The 26330-nt window shown below is 40.2% G+C and overlaps 2 protein-coding genes across 23 annotated transcripts in view; one reads left to right on the plus strand and one right to left on the minus strand.

Annotated features, from left to right (window-relative positions):
- The window catches only part of LOC126356301 (uncharacterized), a 240019-nt gene extending 220265 nt beyond the window's left edge, over positions 1 to 19754 (minus strand). The window contains exons 1-2 of one of the 2 annotated variants that reach the window (XM_050007247.1): positions 19515 to 19754; positions 19303 to 19436 (exon numbers count right to left, since the gene is read on the minus strand). In XM_050007247.1, coding sequence (XP_049863204.1) covers positions 19303 to 19436; positions 19515 to 19653 — 273 coding nt within the window. In that variant the 5' untranslated portion in view covers positions 19654 to 19754. The remainder of the gene's footprint in view (positions 1 to 19302; positions 19437 to 19514) is intronic. The other variant, XM_050007248.1, reaches the window with a different exon arrangement.
- A 247-nt stretch (positions 19755 to 20001) lies between these two features.
- Positions 20002 to 26330, plus strand: part of LOC126356300 (mpv17-like protein 2) — a 35723-nt gene continuing 29394 nt past the window's right edge. For 9 of the 21 annotated variants that reach the window (XR_007565626.1, XM_050007228.1, XM_050007234.1 and 6 more), the window contains exons 1-2: positions 20054 to 20189; positions 26077 to 26216. Coding sequence is in view for 1 of the 21 variants with exons in the window: in XM_050007225.1 (XP_049863182.1) it covers positions 20017 to 20147 (131 nt within the window). In the remaining 20 variants the exon portion in view is untranslated. Of the gene's footprint in view, positions 20190 to 20353; positions 20427 to 20662; positions 20830 to 26076; positions 26217 to 26330 lie in introns of those variants that run through there. The other 12 variants (XR_007565627.1, XM_050007232.1, XM_050007230.1 and 9 more) reach the window with 7 other exon arrangements.

Consider the following 26330-nt stretch of genomic DNA (forward strand, 5'->3'; position numbering starts at 1 on the left):
TTGTGACATGACGCATTATCTTGTGGAAAAATGACTCTGCTCTTAGGAAACATGATCGTCATGAAGGGTTCATGTGGTCCACAACCAGCGTGCGATACTCCTTGCCTACCTTGGTGTCTTGTACAGACTCCACTGTATCCATGGATGCACATGTGAATGTTCCAAAGAGCATATTGGAGCTGCCGCCAGCTTGTCTCCATCCCACAGTACAGGTGTCAAGGAGCTGTTCCCCTAGGGGACGATGGATTTGCGCCCTCCCATCTCCATCATGAGTGAGGTATCGTAATTCATCAAATGATGCAACGCTCTGCCTCTGTACCAACATCCAGTGCCAATGGTCATGTGCCCATTTCTTCATAGTTGCCGATATCATAGTGTTAACATTAGCACATGCATGGGTCGTCAGCTGCAGAGGCCCATCGTTAGGAGAGTTCAATGCACTGTGTGTGAACTCTGTCCAGCATTAAAGTGTGAAGTTAGTACCGCCACATTTGGCCACCTGTTTTATCAGTCTGCCCAGACTATTACGACATCTGAAATCTGTAATGATGGTTGGGTAGCAAATCCCACGATGTCTGGAAGTGGTTTCATCTTGGTTTTGCCATATGTTGAAGACACACATCACAATATCAGGTTATGCTGCAATGAACTGGTTTGGTTTATATCTATAGTAGGTCAGTGGTCACAATGTTCTGTCTGATCAGTGCGTATCTTAAACCATTGGAAATGATGCTCTTGTTACTTTCCTGCCAATATATTTAATTAGTTAACTATTTTCCCGTTTCATTGACAATTTGAATGGTTAAGAGTAATGATTTGGAACGAGTCATTTTACTTTCTGATTATACATTGATATGTAAAAATGGCTATATGATGATCATTTGCAGATAGTTTTTTAATAGAGATGTTAATAATTCATATTTTCCACATATTCTGCATTACAAAATAAGATATTTTTTTACAGAACAGGAGTAAGCAAGGAGAAACTTTTTCATTTTGTTTAGAGACTTAACTTCGCTATATATCAGATTTTTATGTCATTGGATTAGTGATTAAATACTTTGGTACCATCATTGTGCACCCCTTTTCGTGCTAAAGACAATCTTCCCATGGAGTAGTCAATGTAATTTTTTTCTTATGGTAAGCCTACTGTAATTATGTACAGTTCCTTTTGAATTGCTATGGATTATTCACAACTTCATAATAAATAAACTGTGAAGCAGTAGTGAAATGCCTAGCTCCTTAAATATATGTCTGCAAGTTGATAATTCTTATATACTTCTTACAGGAAGTTCTTGAGCAACAAATATTTTCTTTCTTAAAGATGAGTTAGCCCAAAAACCTTATTACATATGATATTACTGAACGAAAATATGCAAAATATGTCAACTTACTAATTTGTCTATCTGCAAGGTTTACAGTGAGTAGAAGGTCAAATCTGACTGGACTAAGTCATTTGAGAAGCTCCAAAACATGTTTTTTTCCAATTTAAATTCTCACCTGTATGGACACCAAAAATTTTGAATTTTCTGCTATAGTTATTATTTCTTCATCATGTTACACTGATCACTGATGTACTACCTCTAGATGGGCATGACTGAATATGTTGTGTCTCTTTAAAATTGAGTGTAAGACCATTCACAAAAAGCCATTCAGGACTACCTTTCAGAACTAAGTACAAGTCGATTAATTGTAGTGTCTGATGCCACCCATCAGCTTTGACCCATGATGCTATACCTAAGTCAAAAACGCTACATATGACCGATATCTCAAGACAACGAGTCTTATTTGTAAACAAATGAATTTATCCTAAAAAATACGCATAAATATGATAAAATACAATCATAGTTCACACAGTTAATTACACAGTCACGAATTATATGACAGAGCAATTGAGTTGATCAAAATAATAGCAACAACAACAAAAAAGGAAATAAACATGTGCGAAATAAATTATTGTCATAGTGTATGAAAGTAACTGGAAGAACCACAGTCGACATCCACTACAATATCACACATCTTGAACGCATAATATTATGGAATACAAGTAATTGTTAATAATAAACATTGCATCAAGAGAGACTGCCACATGAAAGTGGGGGACAAACTAAAATCGAACCCAACTGGAAAATGAAGTAAATAGTAACATATACGAAATGTAAACAGGATATAAATAAGAAATAAAAGAAACTAACACTCCATGATTTCCCTAAATCCTTTCAGGCAAATGCCGGGATGGTTCCTTTGAAAGGGCACGGCCGATTTCATTCCCAATCCTTCCCTAACCCGAGCTTGCGCTCTGTCTCTAATGACCTCGTTGTCGACGGGACGTTAAACACTAACCACCACCACCACCACCACCACCAGAAACTAACACAGAAATCCTGAAAGAAAATGTACTACACAAGTATTGAAAATTCACGGAAAAAATAATGGTTCTTGGAATATGTAACTAGATTTGAGCTATATAAGACAACAGTAGTTAATGACAACAAGATTCATTATATTCAGCATTTCCTGTAGACATGTGAAGTTGTTTATTATATGATTTCTAATCTTGGTGTTGCTTTCTGTAATACTGTAAAAAAATACACACATCAAAAAAGTTTTACATCACCTCGGTTCCGAGAGTTCCTCTCTAATACCCAGTAGCATGTCCTCTTGCATTGATGCATGCCTGTATTCGTTGTGGCATACTATCCACAAGTTCATCAAGGCACTGTTGGCCCAGATTGTCCCACTCCTCGACGGCGTTTTGGTGTAGATCCCTCAGAATGGTTGGTGGGTCACGTAATCCATAAACAGCCTTTTTCAATCTATCCCAGACATGGTCAATAGGGTTCGTGTCTGGGGAACATGCTGGCCACTCTAGTCAAGTGATGTCGTTATCCTGAAGGAAGTCATTCAGTATATGTGCGCCGGCCGCGGTGGTCTCGCGGTTCTAGGCGCGCAGTCCGGAACCATGCGACTGCTACAGTCGCAGGTTCGAATCCTGCCTCGGGCATGGATACGTGTGATGTCCTTAGGTTAGTTAGGATTAAGTAGTTCTAAGTTCTAGGGGACTTATGACCACTGCAGTTGAGTCCCATAGTGCTCAGAGCCATTTGAACCATTTTTTGAACTATATGTGTATGATGAGGGCGCGAATTGTCGTCCATGAAGACGAATGCCTTGGCAATATGCTTTCGATATGGTTGCACTAACTGTCAGAGTAGGGCATTCTCGTACTGTACAGCCGTTACAGCGCCTACCAGCTGTTTTTTGTTGGTCCCACATAATGCCAACCCGAAAGAGCAGCAGGGAAACTCCACTTTGCTGCATTCGCTGATCAGTGTGTCTTAAGGCGTTCAGCCTGACCGAGTTGACTCCAAACACTTCTCCGACGATTGTCTGGTTGAAGGCATATCGACACTCATTGGTGAAGAGAACGGGATGCCAATCCCGAGTGATCCACTCGGCATGTTGATGGAGCCATCTGTACCGCGCTGCATGTTGTGGTGGTTGCAAAGGTGGCCACGCCATGGATGTTGGGAGTGACACTGTGCATCATGCAGCCTATTGCGCACAGTCTGAGTAGTGACATTACGTCCTGTGACTGCACGAAAAGCATCATTCAAGATGGTGGCGTTGCTGTCAGTGTTCCTCCGAGCTGTAATCCGTAGGTAGCGGTCATCCACTGCAGTAGTATCCCTTGGATAGCCTCTGCAAGGCATGTCATCGACAGTTCCTGTCTCTCTGTATCTCCTCCATGTCTGAACAACATTGCTTTGGTTCACTCCAATAAGCCTGGACACTTCTGTTGTTGAGAGCCCTTCCTGGCACAAAGTAACAGTGTGGACGCGATCGAACTGCGGTACTGACTGTCTAGGCATGGTTGAACTACAAACAATATGAGCCCTGTACCTCCTTCCTGGTGGAATGACTGGAACTGATCGGCTGTTGGACCCCCTCTGTCTAACAGGCGCTGCCTATGCATGGTTGTTTACATCTCTGTGCGGATTTAATGACATCTATGGACAGTAAAAGGTGTAACGGATCCATTTGAGCCGCTACATGGTTCGACACAATCTTCTTATACTCAGAACACACCTGGGTGCCCTTCCGACACTCAAGGAAGAGCGACGTAAGATTTGGTATTCGGAATTATATTACATTATCACTCTTAGTATAGTCTGCAAGTGTGAATACGGATTGTCTGCTGATGCATGCGTGGGTTGTCTACTGTGGGTTCTGTGAATATGGAGATGCAGTTTACCAAGTAGAGTGCAACTGCACTGGACCAGAGAGACATGTTTCCTACGTATTAGCAGGCCCCGTGAGGTTGGAAAATAACCGCTATGCAAATTCTTGCTGACACTCTTGTGAGTACAGACACTCTGCGTGATGGATCCTACAGTCATCTTAGTTAGGAGAGATAGTCAGGTTGGATAAAATTGCTATTTCGGTTTTGTATAACGGATGATGGGCCGGTATTCCATATAATCGTACTATCAATTAAAGTGAGCGATTAAGAAGTATTTTCATGAATTTCATTATATAAATGTTATTGTTACAGAAAATTTGTAACTTGGTTTCTCACAGCAAGGACATATTTCCGTTATTATTCCAATAAAGTTATTCAAACTTTCAACTTAAAGTTAATCAATAAGTAGAAATTTATAAATTTTGTGCAGTGATGCATGTTCACACGATCGGTCGTAGGCGTCTTCCACAAAAGACAGGTACCATTTTCAAATTGAGGATACCTGCCAAAGCTTTGCAGAGAGCAAGTATCATGCATAATGGCGACCCTTTAGCCTAGTATCTCGTTCAAATTAGGAACCCTTTTTTGATGCTGTGAAATTGCTACGATGTACTTAATAGATAATTAAATTTCCACAGGTGTCACAATTCCAGCTTGTGAATAACCAGCATTGCAAATAGTGCGTTGCATATACTGTGTTGCTTTGTGATTTTATTTGTGTAATTTTGGGGGCAATTTTCTTTGTGCGTTATATTCATATATTTTGGGGAATGATAAATAACATTGCGTGTGACAATAAATGTGTTAGTCTGCGTGTGAGGACTACGCTAGGTTGTGTGTAATTATAGCTTGCGCTAGGCTACGAAAAATAATCCGTCGTGATTTGCGTAGTCAAGCTAGGAAATTTGTTTTTCTGTCAGTAAAGCTCTATTAATTACGTACTTCATGCAAAAGTGTGGTCCCAGTATCCAAAAATGGAGACATGTGGTCGCTCGAGGAGCGATGCGAGGATAAATAGGTCAGACACGGAGGAAGTTAAGAAAATGTGCACGCTATCTCCCAGACTGATAGCGGGACTTCTGACCCAAGTGCGAGCGCAGACGAAACCGAGACAATAGCGAGCAGACAAAGCACATCGGCTAACAAAGACCCGAATAACGTGGGTGGCCGAATTGGTCAGGTTGATAAAAGAAAGTATGGTGAAACAGGAAGACAATAATACGAAATTAAACTCAAAACTCGAGAACTTTGTGCATGGAGTAGACAAGGAATTAAGCTCAAAACTCGAGGGCATTATAACTGGAGTAAGTTCCAGATTTGAAGAGAATAAGGCGTTACTTCAAGAGGTTCAAAAGGACGTTGTAAACGAGGTCAACGAAAAATTTGAAGTAGTAGGTAGTAGATTAATCACTGTTGAGAAAGAACAGAAAAGAGTTCAGGTCGAAATGAGAACACTTGTAGAAACATTAGACTCCAAACATGAACAGACAGATGTAATAGCGAAAAGAAAAAGGTGATCGAACGTATAAAAGCTGTCGATGCAATTCAGGAAAGGGCAGATGCAAACACTAGGGCAATCGTGGATCTTGAGGGAAAAGTAGAAGCAGTAAAAATGCAAAATAGGGAGGAAATAAAGAAGATAAAAGAAGAGTTAGAAAAACTCGCGGAAAAGGTTACTGATATTACAGTTTCGGAGAGGAGCGAGAATGCTTCGTTGCTTAATGCAATAGATAATGAAGAAACCAAATTATTAAGTACATTTCAGGGAGGCCAATGCGAGCTCAACAGGCGACAACACGATGCTGCAAACGTGCTCACGTGGAGAATCTTCCCGCATGCAGAACCGAAAAGGGAAACCTCGTGCGCAAAGCCGCACAAGACAATGGCGAGGGATGTGATTCCGGACATGAGGGGGACTACAAAGAAACTAGCGAGCGTAGGGATACAGCGAAATGTCGGGAAGGACACAGAAACCCATGCGTAGGTTCGTACAGGAGGGATGCAAAAGGGTTTGACGACAAACACTTTCTCTCTGTGCGAAAATTCGAAGTCTATACAACCCTTACAGTCCGGGCGAATTGGTAAGGCTGTGTATAATGAAACTTCCAACTCAGCTGCGCCATATCGTATTAGCTGGATGATGTGAGAACGATACTGAGCCGTGTAAACTACTCTTACAGGAGTTAGAGTACGACATCGGCGAATGGGAACATGAAAAGGCACAGTTCGCAGAAGGAGACGATGCAGGACAAAACCGGAAACGAGTCGCGGCCACAGTAAAACGCTGAGGCGTACGGGCTCACGGGTAGGCGAGTACTCAGACACTAAATATCAACCGTATAAAGGTAATTGGGGGAACGGTAACAAGTATCGTAAATATACAAACAAATGGCGTAATTGCAATCACGACGCGCGCGATAACCGCAACACAGGAAAATACGATCACAGTAACCGGCCAAGCTCATCATGAAATAGCAGTGAAAAATACGATCAGGCCCCGGCGAATAAGAAAGGGGAAACAATTCCCGGTGATGTGGAATCAGACCTGCTGATCCACGAAAAAAACCCACCGGAAATGGAGGGAAAACAAGTTACGACCAATGCAGATCGAGGGAGACGGTATTAGTCCACACCCGATGACGGAATGTTGCAAAGTACGTTACATAGGCCAGGAAGATATCAGGAAATCATTACTTCAGGAACAAATGGATAACAGGATTTCAGCCGTTAGTCCGGCGATTGCCATCTCAGTGAAAGGGTACCAGTGGACTGCTTAATCGACACGGGGAGTGCGATCTCGATTGTTAGTGAGGCTGCATTCCAAAAATGCGGGGCGGTGAAAGCTTGGCCGACATTATCATGCGAGGGAGGAAGTTGAAAGGGGCAATATCCGGAAAAAGTGTAGAAGTCAAGTGGCAGACTAGGATCATGTTCTAATGCCAGGCCAAAGAATTCAAGGAAAACTTCTTCATTGTGCCCTTAATGAACACTGAAGTAATTTTAGAGGTAGACTTCATGAACGCTCGTCAGGCAGCTGTAGACTTTGGTGGAGGTATCATGTCTCTGAACAGAGAGGGGAACCCCGTTGAATTGAAGTTCGGCAATTGGGTCATAAGGGACTAGTCTGAAGCCAGCTGCCTACAAATTCTCGCTTACCCTGCATTGCACCAGGAACCAGAGACTCTCGTAAAATGTATTAGCTTACTGCTATCTGCGCATGGATGGGATGGGGTTTTCAGAAAAATAACCGGACAGCATGCACAGCGTAGGAGACATGCCAGAGGACGCCCGTTTAAGATTGCTAGAGGTTATAAGCAATCACGAAAGAATATTTTCGGACGCATAGGGTGCGATAACATGCTTTGAATGCAAGTTCTAAGTACGGGAACTTAAAAAGTTTTTCATGAAGCCGTACTCCATTCCATTAGCACAGAAACAAAAAGTGAGGGCAGAGGTAGTGAAGATGCTCAAGCAGGACTTAGTCAATCACGTTGTTTTATGGGAACTGCTACCAATTTAAACAGCTTCCTTTCGGACTGAATGTTTCGGCGGTAGCGTTCATACGAGACCTGAACAGCATCCTTCCTGAGGACCTACATGACAGAATGACATTATACATTGACAATGTGCTAATAGCCGAAAAATCCTGGGAAGAATACAATGAGGTGTTGATGAACCGTATATTAGACGCTTTTGAACGAGCCAGTGTAACAGTGAACCTAGATAAATCTCAATTTGGGCATAATAGAGAAAAGTTTCTAGATCACATAATTTTGGTGGACGGGATACAACCCGACCCTGAGAGAATTAAAGCGATTGCTGAATTTCCAAGGCCAACAACGAAGAAATTTCAAGAAATTTACGAACTTAAGCGTGCTGGCCACGCCACGTCTCTGTGCACTAACAGTAAAGAATACGATTTGGTATTGGGACACTCAAGCACAGGACGAATTCGAAATGTTGAAGGAGGCATTAGTAGAAAACATCTGAGGATGGTCATTATGGACTGAAACCGGTCATCTTCAAAAGAATTGATGTTGTGATCAAAGACTGGAATAAAAAACATTTGACCATTAGTAAATGCAACTATCCTAGCCCATCCAGACTTGAGTCGCGACTTCTACCACATGACGGACAGTTCGGCGAACGGCATTGGTGCGGCTCTGTTTCAAGGAGAAGATGCTAACGATTTCGCGAGCAGAGTACAGTCGCAACCAGAAAGAAACTACTCGATCACGAAACGCGAGGGGCTGTCAGTTGTCTGGGCATTAAGTAAATTTAGATTCTTCTTATACGGAAGGAACACGAAGGTATTTACCGACCATCGGGCACTACAATTCCTGATGTCGGCAAAATTGGCCCACGGCAGGTTATCTCAAAAATGGTTCAAATGGCTCTGAGCACTATGGGACTTGACTTCTGAGGTCATCAGTCCCTTAGAACTTAGAACTACTTAAACCTAACCAACCTAAGGACATAACACACATCCATGCTCGAGGCAGGATTCGAATCTGCGACTGTAGCAGTCTCACGGTTCCAGACTGAAGCGCCAAGAACCGCACTGCCACCACGGCTGGCACAGGTTATCTCACTCGGCTCTTTAGCTGCAAGAATATAACTTTACAATCGAGTATATACCAGCAGACGCTCTCTCTCGGGTTCGAACAAGCCTAAGACATGAAAAAGTCACCTTCGAAAACTTTGTGACAATGTTACTAAAGAACGTCGGTCGCGAACAAGGCTAGGACCCCATTCTCAAATAAGTGAAGGGAAAGTGAAGGGACAGAAATCAAGCTTCCATTCGGCAATATTATAGGGTAGGAAACGGGATTCTTTTCCGGAAACGGAGCATAGAAGTCTCGCAATGGCTAGTGGTAATACCTGAGGAAATGATCAATAAACTAGTGTGGTACACCCACCTAAGCTATGGACATTTCGGGGCACAGAAGAGCTTTTAGAAGCTACGCGAGGCGTACTATTTTAATAATATGCTAACAAGAATAGAACGGGTAATCAGAGTGTGTAAGCCGTGTCAAAGGACCAAGCCACTGACCACATCTTTCGCCGCTCCGACGTACCCGATAGTTCCAAACAGGTTGCGAAAACTCACGGCGGTGGACTTGTTCGGCCCAATAACTCGGACAAAGTCTGGCTACGTGTACGTTTTCGTAGCTGTGGAGCTAACATCAAAATTTGTCTGCTTTACTCCGCTGAGGAGAGCAACGGGTAAAACGGTGGAGGCGGCATTCTTAAACGGTTTCGTGCATGAGGTCGGGCTGGTCAAACGGGTAACTTCGAACAACGGGCCGCAATTCCAGTCTCATCATTGGCTGCAGATGTTAAAGCGGAGAAAAATGAAGGCGAACTTTATCTCATTGTTCCACCCATCGTCTAAACCAGCAGAATGCATCATGAAAGAGTTTGGGTGGCTGTGTAGGTTATACTATTACTGCAAGCACAGTACGTGGGATGTGGATATAAAGGCATTCCAAGAAATTCTGAACAAGTTGCCGAGTGCATCAACGATGTTGCCACCAGTATTAGTACTGAAAAATAGTGAGCCCCCAAACTGAATCAAAGAAATGGTACCATGGCCAAAGAAAAGAAAACTCCGACACAAGGAGATCATAGACATAGCTTTGAAGAACATCTTTCGTGCTGCCGAAATAAGGCAGAAGACATACCAAAAGAAAGTACGAAAAATCGACTTCTATATTGGACAAAAGGTGTGGGTTCAGTCGCACAAGCTATCAAACGCGGGCAAAAGGAACTGAAAAAAAAAATTCCTTAGCCTTTATAGTGGACCTTACTGAGTGTGCCATATCCCTCACCCTAACGCTATCGAAGTCCAGACCCTATGGAGAAAGAAATCGAGAGGTCTGCATCATATATCCAACGTGAAGCTCCTCATAGAATAGAAAACAGTGTATCAAAGTACAATTTACGTACTATAGGTCAATAGCGTTTTTTTTGTATATTAAATATCACTCACAGATTTTGTGTCCTAGTATTATGTTGTATACTGTCAACAAGGCAATGTAAGTCGTCTCTGATAGAGTTAAAAGGGTGAGAACAAGATTTAATTGTAGAAGAAAATTTGTGGAGAGAATTTATGTTGCAGCAAATAAGTCTTCAACAGCGCGAAGAGGAAGGAAACAAGACGCCACATGAAGTGTGCCAGGGGCACAGAAAGGAAAAACAGAAATAAGGAAGCCAGAAGACTAAATTACCGTATAAATTAAGGTTGTAGAATGCATGGCAGACATTGAAGAGGGTACTTTGGGGCAATGGTAGTTCTCTGTTTGTATTTGTTAATGTAGCATTGACGTAGCCTGTAATCATTAAATATGTACGGTAGAAATTCTGTATGTTCTATGTATTACATGTGAAAGTAGCTTGAAATGAATAGCTATGCATGTGGAAAATGTGACGTCACCAGGAATGCTTTCTGCGTAGTTAGTTAAGATTTCCTGTGTGGGTTAAGTATATGTGTAAAAGAAAGTGATATTTGAAGCATGAATGACACGAGAGTGTAAAGAAATGAGTGGGTTCTTTTCACACTGGATATTCTAGCTTCCTAAGTAGTGCTGATAGGATACACAAAGGATCGATAAACAGTTCATGGAATTAAAGCTCAATTCATTTCTTATTTACCATTAAGTAAAAATTCTTTAAATGTTGTCAAAAAAGTTCCCTGTTGTAAAGCTATTGAGGGAATGATTAAGAAATAAGACTATTGTAAATTAATGATAGAGTATTGGTTTGCGTAATAGTCGGCTGAATCACAAGCCATGGTAAATATAATTTGAAAGTTAACGCCTATAAGGTACAATATGAAGAGATAAATGTTAAAAAATTATGATGAAGGGTGTATTGAGAACAGTGTTCCCCTGAGCACAGATTCCCATCAAGAAGCAGCTTGCAGCTGGAGAAAGTGGAGGCCACAGGCGAAAGCGGTTAGCGGTTACAGATGGGGCGCGCGTGCCGCCTCTGGAATGCCTTGAGTGGCGAACGATGCCGACGGCCGCCGAAGGCAATAACGTGGGCCCTCCCCCCAACCCGGCAGAAGCGGCAGCCACTCCAGGCGGTCGAGAGCAGCATGAGCAACACAGGGATGTGGCGAGAGGTAGTGATCCACACCTGCTGAGCGCCCACACTGAATGGCGACAGGCTCCCCAATGCTGAAGGAGTCACACAGAAACATCAAAAGGGTCAAGGGCAGTCCGTGCAGACAACCCGTAAGGCGACATGCTGCCAGCTTGGCAGCCGTTGCCAAATACAGAACTGAAGAACTGCAGCACCCGCAAGAGGCGAGCTTGGTTTACCCTGGATCAGGCATTGCAATGCAGCAGGATGAATGAGAGAAGAGGGATGGGTGGCTCCAGTCGTGATGCATCAGCAACACCACCACACCCACAATGTCTGCAGTACCAAATCAAGATGCATGTCAGACTCACCACCTGAGTCGGGGATGGTGGGACTGCAGGAGGAAGGAAAGGGAATGACGCTACTGAGGGGGTAATGTCTGAGTAGTGGCTGTCAGCACAACACTTACTGATAAGGCCACACTTGTATGAGACATCAGCCAGGCAGGTCCAGGCTCTCGTGACACAGCAAGAGGTGATGACAGCAGGGTCGAGTTTATACTGCCCTGGAGGTCAACGCTCGGCTGACACGGAAACGCATGCAGCCATGTCCTGATGCGGCTGCAAACACGGGGCACCACAGGTCCTGTTGAGCTGCTGCCAAATCGTGAGGAAGAGGCCAGAGGCAAGGAGTTAATTGGCATGACAGAGGGAGAGTCTACAGTCCCTAACACGTGCACAAATTTCCTCTCCCAGCCCACCAAGCAGCCCAACACACATGTCCTCCAAATGCCCCAAGCCCAATAGTGAAGTGAATAAAAGTGCTCGAAAGAGCCACATATGTAATAAAGGTAGAGAGTGGTTTTCTTTTGCAGCAGAACTGATTTTATACGCTTATTATCTTTATGTAATTTTCCAGAAATGGACTTAGGTTAATAACAAGACTGATTTCTTAAAATCTGTAATTGTTATAGTGGATAGGAAATACTAATTTTGTTTTCTAATTAAAGAAAAATACGGACCAATCTTATAGAAAGGACTTAACCACATAAATCCGAAGTTCAGTAATGAAACTTAAAAGAACTTCAATGACTTTACGGAATAATCTCAGAAATTTCAATTACATTTATTTGCAAGAAAAGGGAAATTATTTATGAAGTACCAAAATAGGCTTGGGAATGATGCATTAACTGTACTTGGTTAAGTTTCTCATATAATGTGTTTGAATTTTGCAAGTCTAAAGATTCTATGTTTTCCTCTGTCTTGCAAATTTTTTTTCAAAGGAGGACACTTACGAAAATATATTAATAATTTGAGTGCCTGAAAGTCGATTATCGATTTGTATGCACGTTTTATGAGAATTATGTATTTGTACTCGAGTATGTGAAAGATTCTTGAGGTTTCGAAAATACAGAAAATGATCATGTCTTTGTCAATAATTTCAAAATTGCACTCACATGCATAACATTTAAAAATGGAATGCTTGACCTAGGTAATACATGAAATGACTTGCGTTTAGTTTAAATGCTAAGTCAAATCATGTATGTTTTGCATATTGATATTTAAGAAGGGCATAGGCCTACATGTTACTGCATAAGGGTTATGTCGATATTCACTGAAGGAGAATAATTTGCTAATAGTGAATAATTTCTACATATTATGTTCTATATATTAGATGATTAGGATTCTATGTACTTAAAATTAGTGATCAATCACATATTTACATGATGCAGCTCTTGTCACTGCGATTAAAAAAGTGTTTGAAAGTGCCCTTCCAAAGCAAGGACATTTCCTGCTCATTTTTTTTCTCAGAAGGGGAAGGTTATGTAATGACTCCATGTGAGCCGCTACATGGCTTGACACAATAGTCTTATACTTAGAACACACCTTGGTGCCCTTTCGACACTCAGAGAAGAGCAATGTGAGATTTACAATTCATAATTATGTTACATTATCACTCTTAGTATAGTCTGCAAGTGTGAATGCGGGTCGTCCGCTTATTTATGTGTGGCCTGTTTTGTGTGGGTTTTGTGAATGTGGAGATCCAGCTTAGCCAACCATTGTATTAAGTAGAGTGCGACTGAGACATGTTCCCCGCTTGTTAGCTGGCCCCGTTAGGTTGGCAAATAGCCGTTGTGCAGACTCTCTGAGCCCTTCTGGCCACCATGTATGGACCCTGGATGAGGGGAACAGTTAGGCATTCTCTGCTGAGACTGTTGTAAGTACAGACTCTCTGCGTGATAGCTCCTATAGTCATCTTAGGAGAGATAGTCAAGTTGGATAACATTGCTATTTCGGTTTTGTATTACGGATGATGGGCCAGTATTCCATATAATCGTACTATTAAGTAAAATGAGTGATTAAGAAGTATTTTCATGAATTTTAGGAAATAAATATTGTTGTTATAGAAAATTTGTAACTTGGTTTCTCACAGCAACGCCATATTTCCGTTACCATTCCAATAAAGTTATTCAAACTTTCAACTTAAAGTTAAACAATAAGCAGAAATTTAGAAATTTTGTGCAGTGATATATGCTCACACAAACGGTCATAGGCGTCTTTCACAAAAGACAGGTGCCATTTTCAAATTGAGGATGCCTGCCAAGGCTTTGCGGAGAGCAAGCATCATGCAAAGGGACTGTGTCTGTGACAAAATACCCACAATCAGTGTCTATCTTCAGGAGTTCTGGGAACTGGGTTGATGCAAAACTTTTTTATTTGTGTAGATCGGTAATTAGAAACAATGTGTGTAGATCAATTACAGTTGTTAATTATTTTTTTGTTGTAGTACAAGAAACGATACCATACTGTCAAATCCTTAACAAATTAGAAGTCCACATTACTGAAAATGATGTAATAAAGGAAAATGGAATCGACACTTATACACATACCACACATGAAAATTCTAGAAGGCTACACAGTAGATGTATGCAGTAGTTGTTGTAGGATTTTTAATTTTGCTGTTGCCTTCTGGACTATTGCGAAAAATAATAAACTTTTTAGTGTTGCTGCAGTATGTGTATGTGATCCTTCTTTACAAGAACCCTGTTTTTCATGTTGTTTTCTGTACTGAAATTGTCAAATCTTGGAATCGTTAGCTAGAACTGATCAATATAGTGATTCAATAGGTAACTATTTTTCACGTTTTCAGAGTTGTGTGCTGTGGTTTGTTACAGGATATCTGTTTTTGGAGTTATTTTCTGTACTACTGTTGTTGCCCTAGAGCTGTACTGATCATTCTTTGAGAATATTCATACATGCTATCACTTCACTTGCTGACTCGACAACCGTTATTATGCTTCATTTTCATTAGGTGTGGACTGCTAATTCATTAAAAATGTAATTGTATGGTATCGCTTTCTGTACTACTTCAGAATGTAATAAAAAGCAAACCTTGGAGTGGAAAACTGGTGTTGGCCTATATAGGACAACTGTAGTTACTGATAACTAGGTTCGTTATTTCTTGTCATAGTACAGAGACCAATATAAAAAATGGAAATGCGGAAAGAAAATGTTGCAGACATGTATTTCGAAAACTCATATATACACTGCAAGACATGCAAGAAGAGTCACTGAAGCTCTAAAAAGTACTGACAGAGGTGTGGAGAAATTTTGACACCAATGGTACAACCAGCTGTGCTAGGTTTCTTAGTTGAGAATCCATGGTGCGAACAGCCCAATCAAGGTGGTCTCACTGATTCTCGATCGGGTTTAAACTCACGGAGTTTGATGGGGAGGGGAGTACAGTAAAATCATCCTGGTGGTCTTTGAACCACGCATATACATTGGGTACTGTGTGACACATTGCATTGTCATGCTGGTAGATGCCATCATGTCGAAGAAAGATAAACTGTATATAGAGGTGGACATGATTCCAGAGGTAGATGCATACTTGTGTTGATCTACTGTGCCTTCTAGATCGACGAGATGACTCATGGAACGCCACAAAAACATTTTCCAGACGATAATGCTCCAACGATTATTGAAGGGTGTTTTTTTTTTCAGGTATGTCATCCTTTGTCATGCTTGCTGTACATGCCAGTGGAGCTCTATCTAATGGATCATAAAACATGATTCATCTGGAAAAGCTACCTGTCACACTCAGTGGACATCTGCTTCTGATACTGACTAGGAAATTCCAGCCGTCATTGTCGATGAACAGCAGTCAGCATGAGCATGTGAAACAAGAGCCTGCTACAGAGACCCCATATTGGCTGAACAGTCGTTGAAGAGTCACTGTCAGTAGCACCTTAGTTCATCGGGGCAGTATGTTTCTCAACAGTTGCATGTCTATTCACCCTTAGAAATCTCCCTAGCTACTTTTCACTCTTGTCATCTATGGCTCAAGGCGCACTACAGTTGCCTCAGCACCCATTTTGGAATGTATGGTATACTTTAGCCACAGCAGTATGCAAACTGTTTACAAATTTAGCAGATTGGGGACTGTTTCCACAGTAGGCCTGACACCCAATGATCATGACCTTTCAATGTCAGATAAATATTCGTTTCTGCATTACAATAATGACTGCACTGTTTTCTACATCTTCTCAGCACAATTTACATACCTTCCAATGCCAGTGCTACCACCTATTGTCTGTGAGCCATAATTGCATGTAGATGTCGAACGTAAGTGGTGGTTACATTAATTTGACTGTACTATGTCACAGACCTTAGAATCAACAAGTAGAATTCATGTACATGGATCATATCTATTCACCGATTACAATGTTCTTTATTGTTCACAACAGGTTCAAAAATGAAAATATTAAAAAATATCAGTATGTAGGCCAACTAAAATATGTGGAAAGTAACAAACCTAGGAACTGGTTACTTGAATTGATCTAGATAGGTTAATTCTAGTTGTCGATGCTAGGTGTTGCCGTTTTTCATATTTTTACAGTAAGTCCGGGAAGTGTTTCCTTTTCAGATTTAAAGTTTTTGTTATTAATGGCACTTCTAATTGTCATTTTTACATCATGTTATCATTCGTGATCTTTATTGTGGGTTGTTATTTCATTAAGGCTTTAATTTCTTCGAATTGCTCTCTATCCTACCATGAAAAATAACAAATGTTGGAATTGACAACTATTGCAGACTTCACACATACAGGGTGTTACAAAAAGGTACGGCCAAACTTTCAGAAAACATTCCTCACACACAAAGAAAGAAAATATGTTTTGTGGACATGTGTCTGGAAACGCTTATTATCCATGTTAGAGCTCATTTTATTACTTCTCTTCAAATCACATTAATCATGGAATGGAAACACACAGCAACAGAACGTACCAGCATGACTTCAAACACTTTGTTACAGGATATGTTCAAAATGTCCTCCGCTAGCGAGGATACATGCATCCACCCTCCGCCGCATGGAATCCCTGATGCAGCCCTGGAGAATGGCATATTGTATCACAGCCGTCCACAATACAAGCACAAAGAGTCTCTACATTTGGTACCGGGGCTGCGTAGACAAGAGCTTTGAAATGCCCCCATAAATGAAAGTCAAGAGGGTTGAGGTCAGGAGAGCGTGGAGGCCATGGAATTGGTCCGCCTCTACCAATCCATCGGTCACCGAATATGTTGTTGAGAAGCGTACGAACACTTCGACTGAAATGTGCAGGTGGAGTCCATGGAATTGTTCCGCCTCTACCAATCCATCGGTCATCGAATCTGTTGTTGAGAAGCATACGAACAGTTCGAATGCAATGTGCAGGAGCTCCATCGTGCATGAACTGCATGTTGTGTCGTACTTGTAAAGGCACATGTTCTAGCAGCACAGATAGAGTATCCCGCATGAAATCATGATAACGTTCTCCACTGAGTGTAGGTGGAAGAACATGGGACACAATCAAGACATCACCAATACCTGCCCAAACGTTCACAGAAAATCTGTGTTGATGATGTGATTGCACAATTGCGTGCGGATTCTCGTCAGCCCACAAAAGTTGATTGTGAAAATTTACAATTTGATCACGTTGGAATTACGAAACTAAAATGAGCTCTAACATGGAAATTAAGCGTTTCCGGACACATATCCACATAACATCTTTTCTTTATTTGTGTGTGAGGAATTTTTCCTGAAAGTTTGGCCGTACCTTTTTGTAACACCCTGTATAGCTCAAGTAAAGGGACCAGAACCACAAAAATAAATCCTAAAAAAATAACAATATATACTTATCGAAAAACCATGTACAGTGGGATGGAGAACTAAAATTGACCTATATAGCTGCCCAATTAAAGCGGGTCTTACACAACACACATATAGCATACAAGTCTACTACAGCACCCCAAGTGCACACTGCAACGGCGAACTTTTTTTCAACACTATTATGGTACACAACCCAACGTGTAAGTCTACACCAACTCTAAGGTACATAGTCGGAACTCCAGGGTTGTTTACGTCACTGAGTGTGAATGTTCACATTTATGTAACGCTACTATTTACTGACACTGAAACGTCTGAGAGATATAATTTCCTATTTATTAAGCAGTTACTATTGCCTTGTGCAGTTAGAATGAAATTACTTTATTATTACACAGAATTGCGGATTAAAGTGTTTGTTTTATGCCATGCTGGTACAAGCAAGTGATTAAATATGCTTCTCAGCATGGTGGACATGGAGGACGCAATTACCTGTGCAGCTCTTGCCGGAGCAGTGGCTAACCTAATCGTTAGTACGGCAGAACGACGACGTAATACTAGGAGTATGAATTGTGTTCAACCCCTGGCTGGGCAGGACTGGTGAAGGCAGGGACATGTACACCCCCTTAATGAAGCAGGCCCAATGATGCACAGGAATTTTGGAACTTCGGCAGAAGTAATGTGTCTCGCTTTGACAGCTTAGTACGGATTTACTTGAATGAGTTTGCACAAATGGCACAGTGATGAGAGAACCACCACACACTTGTTTTATGCACTTTCTTCAAGCCTGTACTACTCCTCTCTGTCTGTCTTTTCGAGCTCTGTACAATAATGCGACCGTAAAGATGCAAAACGACTTTTAACAGTCCTGACTGATCGTGGCCGGCAGATGTGCTTTGATTCTGTGTTCTGCACATGCTGTTACGTGGCAGGCTGTCTAACCTCATCCTCGGAAATCGCACCACATTCGGAAAAAAATTGTTAAATATTTACGAAAACCAAGATTATAAATACCACTGCTAATTGATTCACTCGCAGCAATAAAAGCTCTGGACTTAGGTTCCTTCGTAACATGCTCTCGGAAATCGCGACATTTACATCTTTCGCATCTTCAACGAAGGACGTCACTAATCAAAGCTGGCATGTGGAGTCCAATACTAGAATTGACTTGCACAACTTTGTGCATTCTTTTAATTAGATAATACATTATCTATTCGTTGGCTATACCATCAGTTCCATAAAACCTCACTTGAGCAAAGAGAATATTGTGATCCACTCAGACAATGGCAACTGGTGCTATTTTATTATTTAATGCATGTAAAATTCGGTGAGTAAACATGTAAATGGCATTCCCAGTTGAGCAACTTTTCTGAAATCCAAACTATGATTTATTGATGATATTATATTATTGGTCAGGTGGATACTATTTAGAGTAACCTACATCGCAAAAATGTCAGTACTGAAATGGATCGATAGTTAATGGCAGCTCTCCCATCACCTTTCTTGTAGATGGTCTACGAATACAAATGTGTTAAATAAATCATACGCTGATGTTATCTCAACGTGTAGGAATTTTATTTTACTTGAAAGACAACATGTTATGCTGCAGAAATGTGCTATCTGAAGTCGAAATGATATTGCTACATATACCAACTGTTGAAAAGATTTATTTAATTAGTATTTACAAGTCTAGTGACTATGGCTGGGGATTATCTAATTTAAGTAACTGATTAATCTTGAGTCTAATCAAGTCTGTGTGTTCACTTTGTAGTGACTGATAAATAAATTTACCTACATGAAAATAAAAATTACAGGACTAATGGTATACTTACCTCAATTACGATTAAATCCCAGTACGCCTGCAGATCTTCGGGCGTAATTCTTCTTTCGCTATCTGTGTTGTCAGCCATGTCCAATAATTTGTGGAAAAATTGTATCTTGTCATTGATAAGTAATCGGGTTGAACCTTTTAGGAAGCAGAATGTTTCATGAATACTAATTTTCACCGTCAACGCCAAATTTGAAACGTAAGGTTAAGTCATACCAATAACAGATCGTATTTGGCCAACGATATCCTCACTGATATTCCGACTATCCTGCAAATTACCCCATTCTTGGCACTTCTGAGTTAACGTTTCTGTCTGTTCATTTGCTAAAGTTCGAAAGAGCTGTGTTTCACACATGACGTGCTTGATCACGAATCCAGATTTAGGGAAAAAAATGTTTGTGATGTCTCCGAAGTTGGGTCCGCTGGTTTACTGCATAACATACAATCAACAATGTTATTCATCTATTTACAGTTCTTAACTTCCTGGGAAGATGATGCTCGACCCATATGATTTTCTGTGACGATTGACAAGTTTCCGCCACTGCTTTCCGTTGAAACTGACGAAATGCGAATTGGAAAGGCTTCCGGAGGGAGATGGGATGATGAAGTCTGAATGCCAATAGTTCGGAAGCCCATTTTTTACAACAGTAATGTTGTTGGACGTAATAAATTGCTACCTTGTGCTTCCCACAGATAACTTACTATTTAATCAACATCTATGACGGCTACAGTTGACATAAACAGAGTGCACGTGTTTGAAGTGCATGTTGTAGACAGTACTGCCCGCATGATTAATGTGCGAAACAACGGGATGTTTCGTAATGGTCGTCCTATGAAGTTTCAGACAAGGTGCTGAGATTTTACGTCCTGTACATTTAGAGATATAGGAAAGTAAGTGAGTTGGTAATCATTTGGTAATAGGTTGTAATGGAAAAGTACATTTATTTGTTGTCACAAATTAACTAGCTACTCTGCAATTCGATTGAACGAAATTTGTGACGAAAATCTTGATACCGGATGGCATTTCGAAAGAGAAGCCTCCAAATAGGAGGCTTAGAATCAAGGTCGTAGACCTGCTGCACCTTCGTTTTAGTTTCCGTTTTTGTGGGTTATTAGTTCCTTTAATGTGTAAGCATTTTTTGCGAAAAAGTTATTGCAAATATTTTGTTACATATTTTACAATATAATAAAATTTCCTCGTCAATCGCAGTAAGGTAATCGTGGAATATGGACGTAGGTGTACATTAACATCGTGAAATTGTTCCTCTTCTACGGTTCTTCACTGATGATAATCCATGCATTCTTGAAAGACACTTTGAGCCGCCACTAAGTGAAAGGGGGGAGGCGTTGCTTCTAATTTTTATTGCATATTTCGTAGGAGAAAAAGACTCGTTTTCTCCAGTGTTATATAAATCATTAAATCTGATAGTGGTTTTGCTTAACATGATCAGTGTCCTTGAATTTAGTTAAATTACCGACTGGAAGTGCTACCGACTTGCCAAACTGTGATGTAGCCCACAACTTCATCAAGGTTCTTGCCCACCTTATATTGGCCTTACTATCATGAAGTTAAAATAAATAGGCCTATGGCATGTGTACAGATTAAACCTATCTTCTCGTTATGTGATCATCGTGTTCTTTAACAAAACAGATATCACTGTTCTTGTACAATTTGTCTACGTTAATTATTTTCCAACAACATTTTGCCTTTCGTGTTATAGTGTGTGTGTGTGTGTGTGTGTGTGTGTGTGTGTGTGTGTGTGTGTGTGTTCCCAGTGAAATCGCAGAAATCATCTACTAACGTTGCTTTCTTTTGTTTATTAATACAGCCAATGACCCTTTTCAAATAACATTGAGTTCGTCGTCATAATACAATGAAAATAAATTGATCTTATATATATATATATACACACAGTAATTTTACAAGGATAGTACAGGTGTATTCTACAAATTACCATGGAGTGCATTGCAGAAGCTATGATCCATTGCGCCAGTTATTAGGACTTTCATTCCATTGATGATGTAAAGAACGATAGCTTAAATGCTTCTGTGCTTGCTGTAGTTATTCTAATTTTGCCTTGTTGATACCTATGGAAGTGATACATAGAAAGTTGTAATATATTCATATATTCAACATTTAGTTTGTTCTAGAAACTTTCCAAGTTAGTTTTTACAGGATAATGTGCATCTATCAAGTGTTTGCCAGTTAATTTCCTTCAGCATTTTCGTGACTTTGTCAAGGGCCGAACAACCCTGTGAACTTTTGTGCTGTCCTTGTTTTGTATCTGTTCAATATATCCTGTTAGGCGGGTTTTGTATACAGTGATCTTAATACATTTTACCAGCGATCTGTAGGCTGACAAACATTTTCAACACTTCCAATTCTTGAGTTTGTGTGCCAGGAAGTTTCATATCAGCACACACTCTGCTGCAGATCTGCGAACTTTCTTCCAGTCAGTGCTTCATTACATGTAACTGCTTTGTCTGTGAAAAGTCGGAGACTATTATTAATATTTCCCCCAAAGCCATTAATATTCAGCATGGATGTCAAGGGTCCTGTCAGACATCCATTGGGCATGCTTGTAGTTATTTCTGCACATGTTGAGGACTCTACATCCAAGACAATGTACTGCATTTGGAAATGATGTATGGAAATATAAATCGGGGTGGCTCGACAGTTCAAAATACATCCTCATAAATATTAGGTCAGTGTCTTAACTACTGACAAGCCTCATTTGGTTGGTCCCTAAATATTGTATGATGATCTTTGATAGAATCACAGTTTTACTCTGCGTCACTGCACATATAAAGGACACCTACTTCTGGCTCTGGAGTCATGCTTGTGCTGCTGTGCCCCTTTGTGGACAACTGACTGCAAGCTGATAGACGTGCCACTATTTCCCAGTCATGTCTTCATGTTTTACCCTCTATCCACATCGGAAACTGAGGCAAACAAGAAAGATATTGAACTGAGGATAATAACGAGGCTACTATAGTAGCCTACACAGTAGAGGGTGGTATTAATCAAAGCTTCGCTAATTGAGAGGGCTCCATGGGAGAAGAGTGATCATAGGACAATGAATCTATGTGGAAAAATTTGTGAAGACATGTGGAAGAGAAACAATGAGTAAACCATTGTAGAAAACACACGTTAATTTCCGCATGGGAGAGTAACATCTGTTAATTGTGGCTCGTGTTTACTTTCCAGGTTACAAATATTGTGCTATGTGATGACCATATGCATACAAAGCAGCCTGGAACTGTTCTAGAAACACCATTTCACAGTTGTTTCCAGCACATTTTGAACGGTGGAGTATATGTAATGTTCAGCTGTCATGCCACAGCTCATCCACTGCTTGAAGGTTGCACATTGTGTGATGAACTCTCAGCCATGGCAACAGTAACTTCTTTAGCAATATGTGATCCAGTTGGCTGTCGGCCTCTCCCATGAGGAATTACCAAATCACCAACTATTTCTAACTTCCAAATCATGTTCTTGAAACCCAGTGGACCTCGCCAGCCTTACAATTAAGTCCTACTCACCTTGTCCAGACCCATGTTGATGCAACTATAATTCACACTGATGCTTGTGTTTCAACACTACGTCTCCATGTCAATCCTGCCACTTTACAGCAAATCATGACACTAACACTACTAACAATGCAAATCTTGCAGTGCACAGAGTCAACATCATTCAGGAATAGGACTATGGAGTTGGGTACCCATACAGTAAATAGGTTCCTGTCTACAGTGGCTCAAATAGCAAAACTTTAATTATGACCATTCTGCAGGTCTTGGCACCTGATTTTCTTATAAAAGTTTTACATTGTGATCATGTGTTATAAATGTCCCCTTTCATTATTAACCACTTCTTGTAGTCCTTTACGCAATGAGTCATAACTCGCGAAGCACATTTTAACTTTCATTTTAAAGAGATATATTTTATTAACCTCTTGTCTCCTTGGGCACCTTATTATCCAATCCTAACATTTTGATGACAATCTTTTTGCCAGTATTTTATTTCACATTGTAAAATACTGTTTTGAATTTTTTTGTTTTTACTTGAAAAATCTAAGTCCAAATTAGCTCTTGTTCCATGATTGTGTGTAGTACTATTAATAAAATACATGATAATGTTTTCCCTGATATACATAACAAATTGATGGATGCACTCACTTGGTGCCATAAGGATATCTGCTTTTCCAAACAGCTCTGTACAATTAGCCAGACACATACTTCAGAATATTAGTCTTATGGTCCTTTTTTGCAGTTTAAAAGCTGTCCACGTTTTGTGCCTGTGATCTTGAGAAGAGAATCACATAGCTAAGAACATAAGAATAGTATGTCACAACAAGACATTGGCAGTTATAAACTAATGATAAAGCCCCAAGAGCATAACATGTTGGTTACGTTCTTTTTGCCAGTAGTTTTGCATGTTCATTCAGTGTTCACTGATAATCAATATTCATCCCTAAAAAAATTATTTTTTATACAATCTATAAATTTATCATCTGTGCATAATGTGACAGAATTGTTCCTTCTTTATGCTGAAGTAAACTTGTTTTATGTTCGGATTTATTACATACCATTGAAATGTAAATGTTTACTTTTTGTAATAGGAGTTCTGGTGTTCTATCAGTAACTAGGATGTTGCTGTCATCAACAAAGAGAAGTTTTTCTCAGTATATTTACTGTCTGAAAATTCATTGAGAGAGAGAGAGAGAGAGAGAGAGAGAGAGAGAGAGAGAGAGAAAGAATAGAATTTGACCTAATGCTGTATTGTGGGGAACACCTATGTATATATTTTTCTTGTCTGATAATTGTTTTACTAAACATTTGTCAGCCTTTCACACCACTTTTACCAACTAAGACTGGAAACATTCGTTTGCAGGTCCTTTTACTACTAATGTCTCGAACTTGTTTAATAGTATTTTATTGTCAGCAATGTCAAAACCTATGGATCAGTCTAATAATATGCCTGTAACACAGTCGTGCTTGTCAAGAACTTTAAATACCAGTCTTGTGAACTCTGTAATGGCCGGTGTTGTACTTCTCCCAGTTCCGAAACCAAACTGAACTTGTTTAAAAAAGTTTTGTGTGTTTAACTCTTGATTGATTCAGATTTTTGAGAATGCTGACTGTCCTGTATACCTTTTAGTAAGGGCACAATTCATGCTTGCTCACACTGGATTTGCATTAGGAGGATGACAGTTTAAATCTGCAGCCGATCATCCTGATGTAGGTTCTTCATGATTTCCTGAGGTTGTAAGACAAGTACTGGGATGGTTTCTTTGAAAGGCCATGGTCAACTTTAACAGTGGTTTGTGTCCCTAATGACATCATTGTCAACAGGACATTGAACACTAGCAATTGTACTGTCAAAAAATACCTGAACTAAAAGATTCATTTATTATGTTTGTTAATGGGGTTTGTATGCTCCCAGAATTAGCATCAGAATAAGAGAATGGAACTCCAAGTATGCATGTTGATTTATTATTTTTAAATTTCTGGAATGTCTTGCTGACTGCAAGCTCTGTTGTTGGAATCATCATTGGGCTTGCTATGTAAAGCATTGTGAATGCTACATGTCTCCAGTCATTTTTTTGAGATACGCCGTCCCTATCATTGCTCTTAAGCCTTGTACCAGTCACTTTTAATACATTAGTTTTCTATTTGAATATTTAATCTTTTTTTAATCTACATTGTTGCGCTAAATGCTGAAATTCAATAACTTTTTACAATCAGAAATGTGATTAAAAGGAGGAAAAAGGCTAAAACCTCTGTTTAGCTGATCAGTAGACAAACTGTGCAGGTTTTCCATGGTTTCTGCTAATTACTTTGAGTTCCTGGCAATTTTTTCCTTCCAGAAATAAATCTGGTAATTCCTTGGTCTGTCTTCGTGAACCAAATTGTATTGCCCTGATACAGTTTTATAACCTAATGAAGTATACAGATAATGTCATTGGTATAAACAACATTGTTATTATGTGACTAGCTGAATATTTTGTTTGTAATTGACATTTTGATTCCGTGAAGTTACATCACTTCATTCCTTGCAATTTTTGCAGAATGAAATTCTCACTCTGCAGCGGAGTGTACGCTGATATGAAACTTCATGGCAGATTAAAACTGTGCTGGACCGTGACTCGAATCTTTGTTTTGAAACACTATTATGATACCATCTTAGATACAAAATCATTTATTGGGTTTCTTGATGCCTGTTGGCCTCTCACAACTGCAGTTTTGTGATTTTTCTTAGTCCTGTCTGTTGAGCACTCAGCATGATTGTTTCCCCCAAATAGCATTGCAACTGCTTTTTGAAAGTGTTTGCTGTATGAAACATGCCATGTCTGCTCGTCATACTTCCGCCAGGCAGTCAGCTGAATGTTTATGATCATTGTTTGTGGATTGGGTCTTTGGCATCACCAGTGATAGTAAACCCATTTATGTCATGCCTTTAGTACATCTGAGTAACCTGAAGATGTTCAATGAAGGAAACTGATCATAACACAATGAATGAATGTGTAATACTAAAGCTTATGTGGCTTTCTTTAATCACTAGCCAGCCCATCATTGCTTCACAATTACTAAATATGTATGGGAATTGGCTGTATGTCCTAATCTCCATCTCTTCTCTCTCTTTGTCCATCTTCTCTTCTCCCCTCCCCCCTTTATGATGATTTCCTCCTCCCTCTGTCACCTGCTCCCCCTCTCCCCACCCCCAAGCCACCCTTTTCTCTTTCTCTGATTTTGAGCCTTGTTTATTTGTGTTGCAAAGGAAACCTCAATTCGAAACGGATTAATGGGTAAATAAGTTGGGATCGTTGGTGTATGGGTTATATGACACCTCTCCAGCTGCTGGATCAGAGGATAGTAGCTTCAACAACAGTATTTCACATGGTTTTAAGCTGCAACCAGGTAGGACTACAAAGTTTCACACAATTCAGATTCTGTAGTCATATTTTAATATTAACTTAATAAGCCATATATGCAACTTTCCTGTTTTGAGCTGAAACTGTATGTGAGGAACAA

Source organism: Schistocerca gregaria, chromosome 3 (genome assembly GCF_023897955.1).
Source record: "Schistocerca gregaria isolate iqSchGreg1 chromosome 3, iqSchGreg1.2, whole genome shotgun sequence".
Classification (NCBI taxonomy): domain Eukaryota; kingdom Metazoa; phylum Arthropoda; class Insecta; order Orthoptera; family Acrididae; genus Schistocerca; species Schistocerca gregaria.